This window comes from Mustelus asterias, chromosome 28 (assembly GCF_964213995.1).
Source record: "Mustelus asterias chromosome 28, sMusAst1.hap1.1, whole genome shotgun sequence".
NCBI lineage: Eukaryota > Metazoa > Chordata > Chondrichthyes > Carcharhiniformes > Triakidae > Mustelus > Mustelus asterias.
Window position 1 is genome coordinate 15,128,829 of NC_135828.1, and position 19,299 is coordinate 15,148,127.

A 19,299-nucleotide genomic window follows, 5' to 3' on the forward strand; every position below is an offset into this window, starting at 1 on the left:
TCTCACTGACCTCTTGCTCAAAACAGGCATAGAACATGTTGAGCTCATCAGGATGACATTATGTCTAATGTCATAAAGTTGCATCAATGCAACTTGGGCATCTTACTCCATTTCTTAACAGTTTTGCTCAGTGATTTAACTGTCCTGATTATATGTTTAGCCACTCCATTCAAATGATGATATTGGGGTGATAATGTGATGTTGTTGATGGATCATTTACACATTTCCTGGAATGGTTTTCCCACATATTATTTGGGTGTGGGGGGGGGGTCAAATACTATTTCCATCGGGGGGGGAGGGGGTCAAATACTATTTCCATCGGGGCAGCAAAGAAACTAATGATGGCCCCAACAATGCTGGCCACTGCTGCACTCGACGTGCCCCAAAGTTTCTGAAAAATTGGAAATTTGGAGTAACAGTCGGTCACCAGCATATAGTCTTCTCTTCCCAATGAACAGGTGGAGGTGATGGTATGTCACGCAGTTGGAGAGATTTGATGCTCCTAGAATGCGTCGCAATCTTTAACGACCTGATTGATGTCCTTTTCTTGCTGAAGCTGTGCCTAACATAGACTTGGTCACAAATCATCTTGTCCTCTTCTATTCCCATGTACCCTTGATGGAGGTGATCAATGGTGTCAGGCCTAAGTGTCTCTGTAATGAATACTTGGCTTCCTTTGAAGAGTACTCCACTGGATATACCAACATCAGATATAGCCAATTCATTCTCAAATCCATAGGGATTCCTTTGATGGTCTCGAGCCAACCCTCTGTCACAAAGCACAGAGTTTGGAGTCTTGAGAAGTCTCCTTCTGCAATTCCTCTCTCTTTTGTTAACCGAAACAGGAGATTCACATTGTATACATCCTATCCTCCAAGCTTACACAAAAATTTAATTCCAGGGTTGGACAACCTACTTAGTGTCTGATAGTCAGATGATCCTATCAAGTTTGTATATGACATCACATTTTGCAGCCTTGAATCTCAACAAGTAATCTCTGAAGTCAAGGCAGTACATTCATGAGCAGATTTCTCCAGATCTTCTCCAGCAATTTTCGATCTGTTTCAATCATGAACTCTTTATTGAAAAAGTGTGTGTGGAATCAGGAAATCCCAAAGACAACAGCAAGAGTTTCTTGTTAGATATTGGAGTAATTCTCTGGTTCAAGCAGCAGACATTTTGAAATAAATGTGACAGGCTTGCCGTCTAATGTTGTTGCCCTCTTCAGGGTCATAGTACTGAAGCCATGACTCAGCTGACAGCATCTGTTTCAATGCATTGAATGCACATTGGTGATTATCGATTGTCCTGCCATAGAAGCGGCCAATCTTTCTTCAGCAATGCTCTTAGTGGAGATGCCTTCTCCGAGAAGCTCAGCATGCACGAAGCAGGGAAGTTGAATAGATCTAGACACCTTTGAAGGTCATCCTTATCCTGTGGTGTAGACATTGCCTGGATGTCTTCAATCTTTCCAGGGCTTGATTTGAATTGTTGTTTTTAGCTGCTTATCAATGCTGTTGACTCACAACTGCTTAAACCATGTTTATTATCTCTTTCTAGATGAGTACAGATGAAGCTGAAGGGAAGGCATAGAGGTTGAGTACATAGCTTTAATGGAGAGTTTTTTCAACTTAGGTATGCTAGCTGATTGCAAGAGAACCGAATTTTGAGATATTGCATCGCTTGCATGATGAGATGCATAGTAGCCTAAACATAAATCTAGACAGCCAGGGTAATACCCTGGGACAAGGGTTCAAATCCGATCATGGCAACTGATGGAATTTAAATTCAATTCATGAAAATCTGGAATGTAAAACTAATCTTAAGAGTGACTATAAAATTATTGTAAAAACCCATCTGCTTCACTAATATCCTTCAAGGAAGGAAATCTGCCATTCTTACCTGGTCTGGTCACAACAATTTGCATCAAACCGTTAAAAAGTCCAAAGGAATGAACTCACTTCCAAACAGCACTGTGGGTGTACCTGTGACATTGGTTAATGCAGTGGTTCGAGAAGGCAGTTTACCCCCTTCTCAAGGCCAATGAGGTATGGGCAATAAATGCTAAAGATGACCACATCCTGAGCGCAAATAAATATTTTTAAAAAGTAGATAGCAAGCAGGAACAGGATTTGGCTTGGCTGTGATGTCCTCTGCAGTCAAATAGCCCACTGACACCAAAGTTTATACGTGAATAACGGACACTCGGACAGAGTACCAGTTTGAAACAAATGCCTGAGTTTGCGTTCTTCAGTAGGAGGAAATGGAAGAAAGTTGGCAAACAAAAAGGCTAATTTTTTTAAAAAAGGAATACCATGGAGGTACATTTGACAACACTTGATATGAACTAAAACAATAACCAATAAAGCACCATTATTTCAAAATGATGGATATTATTTACTATACAAATAATGAACAATTACAAAATTGTCCCATGTGTATAAAAATAAAGTGTAAACAAACAACTAAAAATTGGATTACTGGGCACATTACTATACATAGCAACTAATAAAACCATTACTGAAAAAGAACCAAACTGCTTGAGCCTTATTTCTTTAAAGGAGATCCAATCCTCAGTCCCATGGTCAGATATAGCCCCCAACCACAGCCAAACTGCCCTTGAAGCACAGACAATGCAGGTCTATTTGTGCATATATTTCAGATTAGTTGATTTGTTTTTTGGACCTGGAGTTGTTTAAAATGGTGATTTGTAATGCTGTTTTCACTTTAGTGGGTACATTCTAAATCAGGACACTGGAGCTCGCAATATCAATAACTAAGATGTATGTCAGTTAAGTAATGAGGATATGGATTTGACCTTCATACTTTCTCTTGAGTTTCCAAGGTACACACTATGCTGCCCACAAAGAGCTTGAATACTCTGGTTGTAAATTCCCATATCCTTCAAAAACAAAAAGAAATGTTAAAAATGCAAAGCTATGAAGTTTACAACAACTTGATATTAGCCAGTACTTTAACATGGTAAAACGTCCAATATCACTTCAAAGCACACTTATCAAACAAAATGTGATACCAAGGCACACAAGGAGATATTAGGACCAATGCCAAAAATTGATAAAAATGCAGTTTTTGAGGATCTTAAATGGGAAGAGAGGAGTAGATGGTGTTAGACTTCACTTCATTGACATATTTGTGTAACTAACAAGGCTTGAGCTATAAAATTGTACAGTACATAAGCTTAGTGAGGAAAAACCTTAATTTGTATGTACAGTTTACATATTAAGTCATCTTTGAGTTAGCATTTAAGTGCCAAAATACTGTAATGCAGCTTTAAGAAAAAACGTGGAGTTTTGCTGGAGCACATTTGGGCTCCAGTGAGTCTAGCATTGGCAGTAAACAGAGGGTTAGAATTGTAAAGAATGGGTAATAAGTTAAGATTAGTTTATGCAGTGAAGCCAGATGCATACTTCCCATTGGTCAAAGATTGCTAACACTTAGGTGTACAACGCAAGCTGAATGTCGCAAAAGCTGCCTGCAGTAAGGGTAAAGAAAATAGGACACTTGCCAGGGAGATTGCCATTTGTGTCAGGACACTTGCTAAGGGAGCTCCTGCCAGGACAGAAAATTAGGGGTTAGTAGTAGGTCACTTGCTAGGAAACTCACATTTGTGGAGGACCTTGCCAGTTGATGAGTAATCGTCATATGTTGGGGATTTCTGTAAGAATCTATAAGTGTCTAATGTAATTGTCATCAGGTTGGTGTTTGCTGTAAGAAATCCAGGTCAGCATTAGAATCCAGTATTAGTGCTAAAGTAATTGTCTTAAGAAAAATAGTCTTTCAGGAAGCTGCTTTCAGTTGGAGTGTGAGAGAAAAAAGAGAAAGAAAAACACTCAGCAAGTAGCTGTCAAACATACAACTGTAGCAGTTAAGATAGACAGGGAAATTAGAGTTGAAGTCTTAAAGTTACAAGGGGGTTTTAGAGATAAGGGCCGGACTTTTATCGTCCTGCCCTCCCCAGGAATCAGAGCGGGTGAGGAGCGGACAATGGGAAGGTCTGTTGACCTCAGCTGGCATTTTATGGTTTCGGGAAAAGCGAGGCTGTAAAATCCCACCCACAAAGTCCAAAATAAAATCCCAAAGAACATCATAAGTCCAGGCTCAAGGAACTAAGAAGAAATTACTCCAGAAGTCCCAGGAACCACAGGCAAGGCACTGTATTTTTATTTATTATTTCATAGGATGTGCGCGTCACTGGAAAGACCAGCACTTTTTTGCCCATTCCTAATTGCCCTTGAACTGAATGACTTTCTGGACCATTTCAGAGGACAGTTAAGAGTCAACCACATTGCTGTGGGTCTGAAGTCACAAGTTAGCCAGATCAAGTGAGGATGGGAGATTTCCTTCCCTAAAGGACACAAATGAACCAGATGGGTCATTATGACAATTGATGATAGTTTCATGATCACCATCACTGAGACTAGCTTTATATTCCAGATTTATTAATTAAATTTAAATTCCACCTCTACTGCGGTAGGATTTGAACCCATGTCCCCAGAGCATTAGCCTGGGTCTCTGGATTACCAGTTCAGTGATATTACCACTATGCCACCATCTCTCCATTATTTCAATAATCTTAAAACACTCCCAAACTTCACCCTTAGCAAACCTAAAATGGTGCTATCCAAATCCTATGACACCAACTTCCACTCATCCAAAACTTTGCCTTCATCTGACTATACTAGCTGCCAGTCCCCAAATTTAAAATGTGCACACTCTTCACCCCATCATTGTCAGTAATGTTTTCAGCAACATCCTGTACAAAGTCTAGAATTCCCTCTCACTACAACCGCAGCTTGGCTGATCATAATTTTTTTCCTGTATTGTAGAAATGGGGAGGAAAAACTACTGAACACAGAAGTGCAGGATTCTCATGATAAATTTTTTAAAACTTGCAGTAAAGCTGTTTATTAAAAGAACATAAAGAAAACACACAAGATAAAAGATACACAACTGGAAAGAAACCTACAAAATTAGAAAAGAAACCTTACAAAATAACCCCCCCAAAATGCATCAGCCTTCATAGATTCTTAACCATAAAATCCAGGAACTATTACCTAGACTGAGAAATTGCTTTCACTTTAAACAGAAGTGTTATGTATGTTGGGCATAGTCCCATTAAGAGAATGGGTCATGTGACCTGGGGTGAGCAGGTTAGGAACTGTCCTGAGTAGGCCCTCGACATTTCAAGTGTGGAGCAAGTAGACTGAATAAATGTGTGTTCCCTGATGCCTGGCTGTGGAGTAGTTCTTGACGTGACACCTCAGTACTGAAATTTTTAACACTGGTGACAAAGGTTGGAATGTTCAACGGCTTGTAAAGTGAAAGACAGGAACTTTCAACACGGACTATCTGGAGATCCACAATGAAGGAGGAAACCCTTGGGAACTAGGTAGGGCCACAGAGGTAAAAGGACATTGTGGGAAAGAGCAAGTGGACGGACTTGGGAACCATCAACGGTTGCAAGTCGGTCTCCACAGCTGTCACTGGCATCGGGTTGCGAGCAATTGGAGGAAGAGTTGGTCATCAGGTGATTGAAATAACGAGCGCTCGGAGAAACAAGCACAGGAAAAACAGGCTTTGGGTCTAGTTAAGGGTGGGAAAATTTGGTACGATAGCTTCTTCATCAAATGTCTCCAAGTCACTAAAGCCTATATCGAACGGTTCAGTATTTTTGTCACCGCAAATAGGATGGCAGACAACCTCATTGTACTGGTTTTTTTGAGCACAGTGGGAAAGTAAAACTCTGGCGTCTTGAGAAGCCTTCTGCAGCCAGAGAAACCAACAGAGAAATCTTAAGAGTTGTGTACGGTATTGGAGGGACACTTTATGCCAAACTATTGCTGGTTGCAAAATGTTTTAAGTTTTACAAGCAGGACCAGGTCGACAGCGAGACCATTCTGAAATTTGTGGCATCGCTGAAGAGCCTCGCGGAGCACTGTGACTGTGTGTTTTCTTGCAGGATGCATTACAGGACCGGTTTGTATGTGGCCTCCAGCAGGAAGCAATTCAGTGGAGACTTTTGGCAGAACCACAGCTGGAGTTTAAGAAAACTCTGGAGATTACAGTCTCCATGGAACAAGCTGACAGGTGGCAGAGACACCGAAGAGCAAGTCATGGGCTGAGGAATTCTGCCATCGTGGCCGAGGAGGTCACACAGAACCCAGTTGTTGGACAAAGGGAGCTTAGTACTGGAAATGTCGGAAGATGGGCCACATTGCCTGAAAATGCAGAGCATCGGCATTCCAAGAGAGTGTGAACCAAAAGTGGTCAGCATTCAAACCCAGGAGGAAGTAGCAAGTGGCCTTGCTGGTGGTCAGGTTTACCAAAATGGATCTCTCTCTCAAGCACATTTGCAGGTGGGGGTGGCTGATGACTCTCAGCCACCATTAACCATCACCACCCAAAAGGGGTTATTCCTTTATAAATGACTGCCTTTTGGGATCATGTCAGCCCTGGCCGTTTTTCAAAGAGCAATGGATCAAATTTAGAGTGGTCTTCCAGGAGTCAAATGTTACTTGAATGACACCCTGGTGACCGGTTCCACAGACGAGGAACATTTTTTCATAGTTTATGATAACAACCATAATTTTCTTCAAGCAGATTTTCCATTTTTTCCAGCCTTGGCCAGCAAGTCATTGTCTCAATTTTTGCCTTACTGGCTTCCTCATTGAGTATAATTTCATATAAATGTCAACTTGATACACAACCATAAAAATGTTCTTCCGTGACATTTTGGTCCAAAACTCTGAATATATTTTGTTATTCACATTTTAAATATAGCACCTTGAAGCAACCCTATAATGCACAGTGCCCATTACAAGTCGGGTCATTGTTACTAAATAGAAAAAGAACAGCAATTAAAAGAATTCAATTGAGGGAAACTGCCAAATGCAATAGATTAGTCTGGTGATCCTGATAGAATCCAGACAAGTCTCATGATAAAAGCATCCTTTCTCTGAGGGCTACAAGAAAATTAGTTTAACTACTCTTAATCCAGGGTCTAGTACAAATCTGCTCATCTGACAAATTAGACCAAAGGATGGTTAAGTGACATATTAGAAACGATGCACTGGTGCCCTGATGGTTCCATTTCCATCACTCAAAGAATTCAAAAGAATCTTTGATCCTGAAAATAAACTGACTTACTGGCTTACACTTAGTTGTGGAAGAGAGAAAAAAAATCTGTTGTTAAAGTCGGAGTAACAGTTACAAAGTCACGTTCCAAGATATGTTTTGCTCAGATTTCTAACTTGGAGGTCCTGCCTTGACTTCCCATCAAGGACAGGAAACAAGGTAAAACCAGGCCTTTAGCCACAAAAACCCAGAAGAATGCAAAGGGGAAATAAATACTTTCCCTCCAACAAACATGTTTATAAAAAAGGTCTTATGAAAAAATACAGCACACCAGCCACAACACAAAATTACATGCAAGAACAACCAGATTTAGGAAAATTCAAAATCATAATTGAGGAATAATTTTTCTCTCATCTTAAATTTGAAACTGTAGCTAACTTTCATGTTTTGCTCACATGCCTTTAAGAAGTAGCAATTATCCTCAGAAAAACAGTTTTGCTTATTTGGACAATATTGTGAATTAAAGCAACTTCAACAGTTTCATACATTTACAATTCCGCCTCAGTAACAACTTTGGAAACTAACATAAAAGTCACTGGCCATTGTGTACATTAAGAATACAGATTGTAATAATGCATAAACTATGAAGCACAGACATTGCAGTAATTGCTAGCCGTAGATGTGCACTTTTTCATTGTCATAGTTTGCAAAATCAAGCATAAGTAGAGGTAAAGGAAATATACAGTCAACCTAATGTTTACAAATAAGAATTCTGTTTCAATTAGTGCTCAAGTTATTTCTACTGTGCCTATAAAAACATCAAATTTCAATTACCATTTTAAAAACACAATATAAACAACATAATTTTGTTCCATAAACTTGGATCCATAGGAAGTATAAACTATTCTACATATCATGATATTAGAGATCAAAGCAATAATAATACCTCACATAGGTACAGAATAATCATGCAAACTGCAAAACTGGCAGCCAAATCCAAAAATTGAATACTTGTCAGTTTGTTACTATCAATAGTAGGAAAATATTTTAGATCAGTGTAACAAAGTATCTCTAAAGTTAGCACCTTCAACAAACAACTCCACTATGTTTTTTTTTAAATTACTATGTAAAGCTCAAGTTCACTACAGTGTGGCAATCACTACACGACTCCCTGTAGTTTTGTAGTCCACCCCAGGGCCACCCTCACATCCCAAAAAGGGTCAACAAGAAAGAATGCAAATTTATAGAAAACATTTCAGGGCTTCAAGACATCCTTAAGTGCTCCAAATCCAAAGAAACAGTGAAATATAGTTACTGTTGTAACATAAAGCAATGAAGCCAATTTTTGCACAGCAAAGTCTCGCAAATAATTGAGCACTAATGGTTGGCAGGGTACCAGGAGCACACCACAGCTCTTCTATTAATGTCATAGGATCTTTTACATCTACTGAAAGCGCAGATGGGAGCTTGATTAACATCTCCTCCACTAGATGATAATCGCTGAGACTCAGCATTTCCCCAGTACTGTACTGAAGTGCCAGCCAAATCCAGTTGTGGGAGGTGAGAAAGCTACCTTGGAGCCAATACTGATGACGTATAAAAGCTGACAAGACTGGTTAATCATTTTATCCACCTCAGACAGATATAAAAACTGAGTGAATTGTGCTAAGATTCTAAACTTGGACCTGTTAACTCCTGTCCCAGCAACTAATTAATTATCTAGCACCTTCCAATATGGACCCTTTCAAGAAAATTATAAGACCAGTTCAAAAAAGGTTCTGATGCTGCTTTTTTTAAAAATCTTTCATAGTAGGTGGATGCTGCTGGCTAGGCCAGCATTTAATGCCCATCCCAAATTGACATCAAGTGGTGGTGAGTTAGTGGCACAATGGTTAGCACTACTGTCTCACAGTGCCAGGGACCCAGGTTCAATTTCTAGCTTGGGTCACTGTCTGCATGGAATTTGCACGTTCTCCGTGTGTCTGCTTGGGTTTCCTCCCACAGTCCAAAGATGTGCTGGTTAGGTGAATTGGCCATGTTAAATTCTCCCTCAGTGTACCTGAACAGGCGCTGGAGTGTGGCAACTAGGGGATTTTCACAGTAACTTCATTGCAGTGTTAATGTAAGCCTACTTGTGACTAATAAATAAACTTTAGCTGCCTTCTTGAAATGCTGCCGTCCATGTCGTGTAGTTACATCCTTAGCATGTATCTGCTCCTGATGGAAGATCTGCTGCCATTGTAGACCACATCTGTCTGTCTTGCGCCATCCTCAAACATCCACTATAGCTCGCCTACAACCACTCAATTACGTCTAGGTTGACCCCTCTTTCCTGGTGTCCTCCAAAAGAGATTTCTGCAGCTATTCAGCTCATATCAAATGGCCAGAATTCTTGCATTTCCTTTTTTGCATGTCACTTTTTAAAGAGTTCCTTTTGCTCTTGAAATTGCAAGTACCTCTTAATTTGTCTTATGGTCAGTATATGGAACTTTTTAGCATATGTCTGAGCATCCACACTTCAAAGGCCTCTATTTTCTTCCACAGATCTTTACTTATTGTTCAGGTTTCTGAGGCATACGGGAAAGTAGATAGAACGTAGATAGAACGTAGCATCTTACAAGTTTTTTCCTTGTTTCAAGCTTGAGTTTTCTTAATGTTAACACATCCTTGATCTTCACAAAACTACTTCTGGCTCCATCCTTCTCATTTCTGCTTCACATCTGCTATGTTCTGTTATCATTTGTCCTAAACATGCAAGCATATCTACTCGGCCCAGTACGACACTATCCACTTCAATTTCTTTTAATGCATTCCTTCTAGATACCATTGTTTTTGTCTTTCTAGTGTTCATACTCAATCCATATTCTAAAGCTTTGATTTCACTTGATTGATATATTGCAGGGCCTCTTCTGATTCTGCAAGTAGCACTGTATTGCCAGCATACCACAAATTTGTTATGTTCTTCACTCCAATTTTTATTCTGGAAGTACATCAAATTCTCTGAATATTTATTTTATGCAGAGATTTAATAATTTTGGCAACAGTAAACAACCTTGTCATACTCCTCTTGTCACATGTCTGATTGTCCGTCTTCTAGACTGATGCTCATTATTTGGTTCCAATATGAATTCTGGATAAATCTCATCTTTACTGTCAATGGCATATTTCAGCAATGTCTGTCTATTTTAGTGATAAACGTGAGTGCTTTTTCATAGTCTAGGAAGCATATGCAAATTCTCTTGTTCACTTCGAGGTACTTATGAAGGATTTTTCTTCAGTTAATAGTCTCTGTTCCTAATAGTCTTGTTCCTACTCCAGGTCTAAATCCAGATTGTGTTTCACCAATTTCTGCTTCCAATGTGTTATTTCTTGCTATGATTTTCTGAATCATTTTAATGAGGTGATTCATTAAACTTAAAGTTCCAAAATGACTGCACTCCATTGTTTTAGGTTCAAGTAACAACGATTAATGAATGCCTGAAGTAACATGACATGTATCCTTTGGTCTATATTTGATCACAGATTTATCACTTCTAATTCTGTTTCTCCATAGGTTTTTAGATGTTGTGTTGTTACTTCCTCTATGCTTGGAGCTTTTTGTTTATTCAATTTCAAAGCAGCCTTTACCTCCAATTTCATATTGTTTGGTCCCTCATTTGCATCTTGAACAAAGTATCTCTAAAGTTAGCACCTTCAACAAACAAACAATCTTGAACACTCACACAATCCACACATATTCTGTCCATCCTTTTGCTACTGCATCCCTTTCAAATAATACTTTACCACTTCGCCTTTTATGCACCCACTAGCTGTTGTTATCCCTTTCTTACTAGTTGTCAAAGATACCTCCTGCTGGTGCACAACTCTCAATTCCTTTCCAGTTCCAATACTTAATCACACATCTCATTACACCATTTCTCTTTAGCCTGCCTACATGCATTCTTTATTTCATTTTCAATTTCATCATACTCAGATGGATTTCTTTACTTCCCACTTCCTATCATCATTGCTAGTATGTCATCTGTCATCCATTCCTTGTCTCTTTTCTGTTTTGGTAACATTTGCTTTGCAACATATTGTATACTCTCTTTCATATTTTTCTATTTGCTATCTATTTCTTGTTCTGAGACCTTCTGTTTGTTCCGATTCCTCAATCTGGAGACATTCATACCTGTTTTTTACTTTAACAGTGAAAGCGTCTCTGATGCCCTTACCCATCAATGTGTCAAGGCGTAAATGGTCTCAGATTTTGTTTCTGGTATTTTGCAGTTTCAACTTAATTTTTGCCACAAGGAGAAAGTGATCTGAATTTATATCTGCAGCAGGATATGTATGAATATTCCTTATCCTGTTTTTAAAAGATTCTTTCACCATCACATTTTCTATTTGATTCCTATACATACTGCCTGGACTTCTCCAAACGCAGTAAGAAGTTTAACAACACCAGGTTAAAGTCCAACAGGTTTATTTGGTAGCAAAAGCCACAAGCTTTCGGAGCCTTAAGCTCCTTCTTCAGGTTAGTGGGAATTCCATTCACAAACAGGGCATATAAAGACATTATATGCCCTGTTTGTGAACAGAATTCCCACTCACCTGAAGAAGAAGCTTAAGGCTCTGAAAGCTTGTGGCTTTTGCTACCAAATAAACCTGTTGGACTTTAACCTGGTGTTGTTAAACTTCTTACTGTGTTTACCCCAGTCCAACGCCGGCAGCTCCACATCTTCTCCAAACGTACAGCCTTCTCTTTGGTTGCTTAAGGAGGGTGTTTGCAATCATCAGATCATTTTCCTTACAATTTTTATCAGTTCCTTTCCTTTTTCATTTCTCTATCCAAGGCCATGTTGATCAACATATAGTCCTGATGTTCCTTCACCAATTTTAACACATATGTCACCTATTATAATTATCACAATCCTTCATTTAACTTGGATCATAACACTTCATGATGTCACTATAAAATGCCTCTACTTCCTACTCACTGTGAACTTGTCAGGACATAAACTTGCATGACGACCAAATCAAAAGGATTTCCTTCGATCATAATCATTTTTTGAGATTGGCCAGTAACCTTGAATTGATCTTGCGCCTTATGCTTACTGGGATTCCTACTCCATTCCCATGCTTCTCATCTCCCGAGAAGTAAAGCACACAATTCTTCTTTCCATCTGGTATTCGGCCAGATTCTAACCACCTTACTTCGCAAGCTTTAGTATATAAATGCAATGTCTATTTATTACCCGTATACTGTTAGCAAATTTTCCCACCTGACAAAGTCCTGGCATTCCAAGGTCCTGTTCTCAAGAAGCTACCTCTTCCACTGAGTGTAATGGGCTCAGAGCTGACCTCTTGGAGAGTTTAGGTCAACTTTCTCACAAATGTTGGACAAGGGCTTTTCCTTCCATGTCACCACATACAACAGAATTGGTTGCAGGAAGCCCAATCTCTTCTGTATCTCCTATTCTTTGACTGTGACTTTCCATGATTACCCATGGAGCTTACACTGTGAGGTCCTTAACTTTTCACAGGTGACTGGCCACGTTGCTTTACTAAACATCATACTGTGCCCTCGAGTGTATCACGCATCTTACTGGTCTCGGTCTCCTGAGCCATTGTCTCACTAACTTGTTAGGATCTTCTGCCATTCTTAGACTTGGTGCACATTAGTTCATTCTGCCTTAAATCCATAGTCACAATGCAACAGGAAATTAAACAACTGCCATTATTACTTGCGAAGCTAAAATATTCTGCAATTAAATTATAATCACCTCTGACAAATAACATGATTCAAATTAAATTCTGCATCTCAGAATTCAAAAGCATGTATCCCAAATTAGTAGATGAAGTTGTACCGCAATTTTTATAATTACTAGGATTCATTTAATATCTATCAGGCACATTTTTCAAGTAAGTATTGATGGACAGAAAAATACTAAAATGCTGAACCATTTGAAAGAAGTTTTTTTTTTAAAACTGTTAAGTACATTAAACAGAATTGGAGATTCCCTCCTTACCAAAATCTATCAAATTTACAATACACCTTTTAAAAAATATATCAACTGTGAATTGATGAGACAATTATTAATTCCGTTGCATTTCTGGAGGGCAACGCAAGTTATGTATTAAATAAACAATAACACTAGATAATCTGCTCGGTTTACTTGCAATAACAATAGAAATACTGTTCTTACCTTAAAATGCTGCTTACACCCTCAGTTTACAATGAAAGTTGTTTCCAGTCATGATCATCATTTTTGGCTTACATAACAGTAATACCGTTTCAAAAATAATTAATCAGTTGTGAAACACAGAAATTCTGAGCATCTAAAAGATGCTATATAAATGCATGTTCTTATTTTGTTCAGGCTTACTGTAGATTCAATTCACCATACTGCACTCAGTCAAATTATTAACTTGAAATTAGCTGCAGAACAGTTCATTCTTGAAATACAATTCACAACTATTGACTGAATGTATATGCAAGGCACAGCTATACAATTCAAAGAAGAATCAATGTTCTGTGCTGAGGAGTGGTAGGACACAATGCATGGTATACACCTGCAATATTTTTAAAAAATTAAAAACATCGCAAGTGAAATGAATGAAAGTCGCCAAAGTCCTGTAGACTTCTCTACCCCTTTTTGAGAGAGAACTGACTGGTGGTATTTAACTTGAGGGTCACCCTACCTCAGGTGAGGGCAAGGTTGAGAGGGCAGAGCCTTCATGGATAATCGTTTGCTGGGGTGGGTGAGGGGGCAGAGGTGGGGGCTCATTTCATTTTTTACTACTTCCTTTTCAAATATCACATCCATTTTTGCTGTTAATTGAAAGAAAAATATGTTTTCTTCTAAAATCTATCATTAAATTCTCACAGATAAGAGCTGTCTCAGCACATTAGTTTAACTAGTGTGGATATTTTCTTTGAGGTAAATATATTTAAACAGAAACAGCAAATACATTCTTACAAAACAAAAATAACTGAACAGCAATAACCTGCTTAATGACACCCGGTTTGGGTTTCGCCAGGGTCATTCAGCTCCTGACCTCATTACAGCCTTGGTTCAAACATGGACAAAAGAGTTGAATTCCAGAAGTGAGATGAGAGTGACAGCCCTTGACATTAAGGCCGCATTCAACCGAGTGTGGCATCAAGGAGCCCTAGCAAAACTGGAATCAATGGGTACCGGGGGGGCAAACACTCCGCTGGCTGGAGTCATATCTGGTACATAGGAAGATGGTTATGATTGTGGAGGGTCAGTCATCTCAGCTCCAGGACATCTCTGCAGGAGTCCCTCAGGGTAGAGTCCTAGGCCCAACAATCTTCAGCTATATCATCAATGACCTTTCCTCCATCATAAGGTGAAAAGTGGGGATGGTTGCCAATGATTGTGCAATGTTCAGCACCATTCATGACTCCTCAGACACTGAAGCAGTCCATGTTCAAATGCAACAAGATCTGGACAATATCCAGGCTTGGGTCGACAAGTGGCAAGTAACATTCGCATCACACAAATGCCAGGCAATGATCATCACCAATAAAAGACACTCTAACCACCGCCACTTGACATTCACTGGTGTTACCATCACTGAATCACCCGCTGTCAGCATCTTTGGGTTACCATTGACCAGAAACTCAACTGGACTCACCACATTAACACAGTGACTACAACAGCAGGTCAGAGGCTAGGAACACTGCGGCGAGTAACTCACTTCTGGACTCCCCAAAGCCTATCCATCATCTACAAGGCACAAGTCAGTGGTTAGAACTGCTGTCTCACAGCGCCAGGGACCCGGGTTCGATTCCTGACTTGGGTGACTGTCTCTGTTGGCACAGTAAGAAATCTCACAACACCAGGTTAAAGTCCAACAGGTTTATTTAGTATCACAAGTTTTCGGAGCACTCCTCACCTGATGCCAAATAAACCTGCTTGTCTGTGTGGAGTTTGCACGTTCTCCCCATATATACGCGGATTTCCTCCCACAGTCTGAAAGACATGCTGGTTAGATGCATTAACCTGAACAGGCGCCAGACTGTGGCGACTAAGGGAATTTCACAGTTACTTCATTGCAGTGTTAATGTAAGCTTTACTTGAGGCTCACAAATAAATATAAACTATAAAGTCAGGAGTATGATGGAAGACTCCCCACTTGCCTCGATGGGTGCAGCTCCAACAACACAAGAAGCTTGACACCATCCAGGACAAAGCAGCCCGCTTGATTAGCACCACATTTGCAAACGTCCATTCCCTCTACCACCGATGCTCAGTAGCAGCAGTGTGTACTATCTACAAGGTGCACTACAGCAATTCACCAAAGATCCTTAAACAGCATCTTCCAAACCCACGACCACTTCCATTTAGAAGGACAAGTGATACTTGGGAACACCACCACCTGCAAGTTCTCCTCCAAACCCCTCACCATGCTGACCTGGAAATATGTCACCATTCCTTCGCAGTCACTGGGTCAAAATCCTGAATTCCCTCCAAACAGCATTGTGGGCCAACCCACAGCACATGGACTGCAGTGGTTCAAGGAGGCAGCTCACCATCACCTTCTCAAGGGAACTAGGGTGGGCAATAAATGCTGGCAAGCCAGCGATGCCCATGTCCCACAAATGAATTTTTAAAATGTCAATATTGCTTCATAGGAGTATTTGATAAGGAAAAAATTACAGCTTGAAAATATATGCGAAAGCTGGACAGGATGAAATATAACTCAAACAAAATGTAATTTAAACACTTCAACAGATCGTCAGTCCTTTTTATATTGTAGAACCACTTCCAGAAACAGTTCTGCATTATTACCTTAGTGCCCCAGTCCTGTGGAAACCTCTTCCTTATAATGATGGACAGATTCCATCAAATTTAAACAATGTTGAAACACTAGTGCATGCCAGATCATGATATGTAATTATTTCTGACCTCTACGTGTACACAATGACTGAGAATAGCTATGCTGCTATGATTCAGGAAGTTTTCCAAATACTTTTCACATGCCCAACACAAAGGACTACTTTCTCAGGTAGGCCTACATTTTCTATAAACAGAAATGTGGCTTTATACATGAAGTAATCTGGGCAGTAAACTGCCAAGTGAACAATAAATCCATTTACCATTTATGGCTTTAATTCCAAATCTCCCCAACTAATAGAAAAAGAACACACTAAAACAAACTTAACTCAGACTACAGCTAGCAATTAAGTTTACAGATAACATTAGAGAAAATAAAAATCAATAAATTTACTCTTCTTTTTTAACTTACAGAATCTGTTAGAAGACAATAAAATGTCTCCAAATCCTACCATGTTCTGTATTATGTTTTTACTTTGGACTAACAGTGGCAAAGATGCTTTTGCATCTAAAGTGTTTCACTGGTCCCAGCTTGTTAATTGTATGGTAAAGCAAAGATTCAAAACCCAATCATACCTCAACTTTTTGTTTTGAAGTATTTGGAGATAGAAAGATTTAGATAAATAGGTCCCTTCCAAAATAAACAATATAAGCAACCCATTGTGCTTATGAATAAAAATCGGCTAAAGAGGTTTCTGGTTGTGTATGTGAAACAAAGTTTCACTAATTAAGAGTGACAGCTCTCCTCGGTGGCCTGGTCAACATCATTAATGATGATCATCTTTGATATTGGTTAAGCAATCCACCTAATCAGGGTCAGACAATCCCATTTGCTGTGACATCAACTGATAAAGCATAGTATGCATCTCCTTCAATACAGAAAAACAACATGTTCTTGTTGAACCCGAAAGGAAACACTTCAAAATATGTCACCATGGAGCCATGTTTTAAATGTCTTTAAAATATTAAAATACAACAGAACCTTTGCACAGACAACAATCCCAACATTTATGCCAAGAACATTTCTGTTGGAACTCTCCAATACCAACTCGGTCAAAGTATGCAGGGTCACAGGAAGACAACAAATTTGGGCCTACCATATCACTGGAGGTACAGCCCAAGTGGCACCAGCCCATGTAGGCAGCTGCTGCTGTCCAGTATGATATGATCGGAAACCCAATCCCCCACACCTCCCTTGGAAAAGTAATTTACTACCTTCTTTTATAAATACTTGTTATAAATAAATGTGAGTCATTTTCAGAGGTTCAGGCCACTTCTCGAGCCTCAAATAAGTTCATGGACACACCAGTTTCTAAACTGAGGTTAGGGGCAGGACTCTCAGAAAATGCAATTGCATCCCTCTGAAACAAGGGCCCACATTTGGGAAGTAGAAGTCAGGTTTTCATCTCGCAAGGCCCCATGGAATTATTAAGTGAATATTGGGATAAAAACAACATGCTGGAAATACTCAGTAGGTCAAGCAGTACCTGTGAAGAAAAAGAGTTGATGTTTCAGGTCAATTACATTATTGAAGGGGGAAGAGGGTCATTAATTTGAAAAGTTAACTGATTCTCTCCAGACCTGAGTATTTCCAGCATTTTTGGTTTCTATTTCAGATTTCTAGCATCTACCGTATTTTGCTTTTGTGTTAGAAGCTAATACAGGGAGTCAGCAATATCTGGGGTTTTTGCTTACTTTCCAGGACCTTGACTGAACACCAGCCAAAGTCACATCAAACTTTGTCGAAGTCCTGCACAATTTCTGAACCAGAGTCTTGAAATACAAATTCAGATCTCCATGCCTTCACCAATAACCGGAGTAATGCATTTGGCCAATTAACATAAAACTGCTTTATTGATCAATACAACCTGACAACAACCAAAACAACATAGCTGACTCTTGCAACAGCCTTTGTGGTTATAGTGCCAAACCAAAGGCAATGCTCCTTCCAATATGTACCTTCGGAAAAATAATCTATTCTAGTTGGTCTTGGCTTTATAACAATGTTATATTGTTTACCACAGAGTGAACTTCTATATTCAGTCGCACAATGAAGACATTTTGCAAAAGTATAAAAGGAGTTGGAAGACAATTTAGTATTAATTCTTGAAAAGCTACTGTGCACACAACGGGTAATGTACACAGGTGAAGAGTATTGAGATAGCAACTCTATTAACGTAGACCAACTTCATAATATTCTTGTGCTCAGGAACTCCTTCAGCCAACTCCCCTGATAAAGATTATTAGTGTGTTGCTTAAATCAGTTTCTTTGGAAAAGAACAGAATGATAAAAGTATAGTGAGGTGGAAGTGAATTAACAGATTCATGATTTGTAACTGAATGAGACAGTCCTCACCTCTGCAGACGTAAGTGGTTTCATTCATTAGACACATGTTCAAAAACTGCAAAAAATGTAACTAGGCAAATACAAACTAAAACGTAGAAACATATTTTGGCAACTGCAAAGGTAAGTGCAACCAATATTAATCACAATAAAGGTTTGGTCCACATAATTGCTTCATTTCAGATACAAATCCTAACATTTTTCCATTCTAACATCAAACTCGTCCAAGAGACGTGTCTGCCTTGTTCATCCTTCCTGGCAATCCATTCCAGCTGTTAATTATTCAATGTGGAGAATGTTCTAAATGCATCCTTCATAAAATGGAACCTCTGCCCTCTTGTATTGCTACTTTGACATATCTGATTGTGACTCAAAGAAAAACTTACCCATTACATTAAGCAAATAGTGAAATTATCTCAGAAGTTGACATGCCTTTCCTAACAAAATGAACTACAAAATAACGTTTTTCCAAATGAAAATCCCTAAATTTCATTTGATAACATCCTAAAATTATGGGAATACTGCCCGTTCAAATTGATTGAGTGGAACTTCTAGCCCATTAAGCCCTTACAATATAAAGACATTGCAGAGGAGCATGATCCTGCAAGTAGTCAGCTGACATCACAAAGTGCTAAAACCCCGGAAAAATATTGCAAACTGCAAGAATAATTGAAGAATACAAAATAAAATGTGGTGTACCTAACACGTGAAATAGTGGTTTAAAAAGTGGATCCCTTTTGTTCTGTGTAAATAAAGGCAAGTGTTTAAATACCTCACACTTACTTGAGTTCCATCAACAACGATCCCTAAATCGTTACTCGCCATCACTGAAGTTCTAATTTATAAACTACTGTTAAATGCCGACGCTTGCTTTATTTTCACAGCTATTCAAGCTACGAGCCACAGTTCTTTATTCTATATAAGATTTGTTTGGAAGTACCGCTATACCGGAGCAACGACCTGCATATGTAAATACAAGAGTACTACACTTCCGCACTCCTGTCAGCTGATTCG

General features: G+C 39.2%; 1 protein-coding gene across 4 annotated transcripts in view; it reads right to left on the reverse strand.

Moving 5' to 3' along the window:
* Positions 1 to 19,286, reverse strand: part of lrmda (leucine rich melanocyte differentiation associated) — a 957,716-nt gene extending 938,430 nt beyond the window's left edge. For all 4 annotated transcript variants that reach the window (XM_078199565.1, XM_078199564.1, XM_078199563.1 and 1 more), the window contains exon 1: positions 19,069 to 19,286. In XM_078199565.1, coding sequence (XP_078055691.1) covers positions 19,069 to 19,110 — 42 coding nt within the window. In that variant the 5' untranslated portion in view covers positions 19,111 to 19,286. The remainder of the gene's footprint in view (positions 1 to 19,068) is intronic.
* Positions 19,287 to 19,299: the final 13 nt, after the last annotated feature.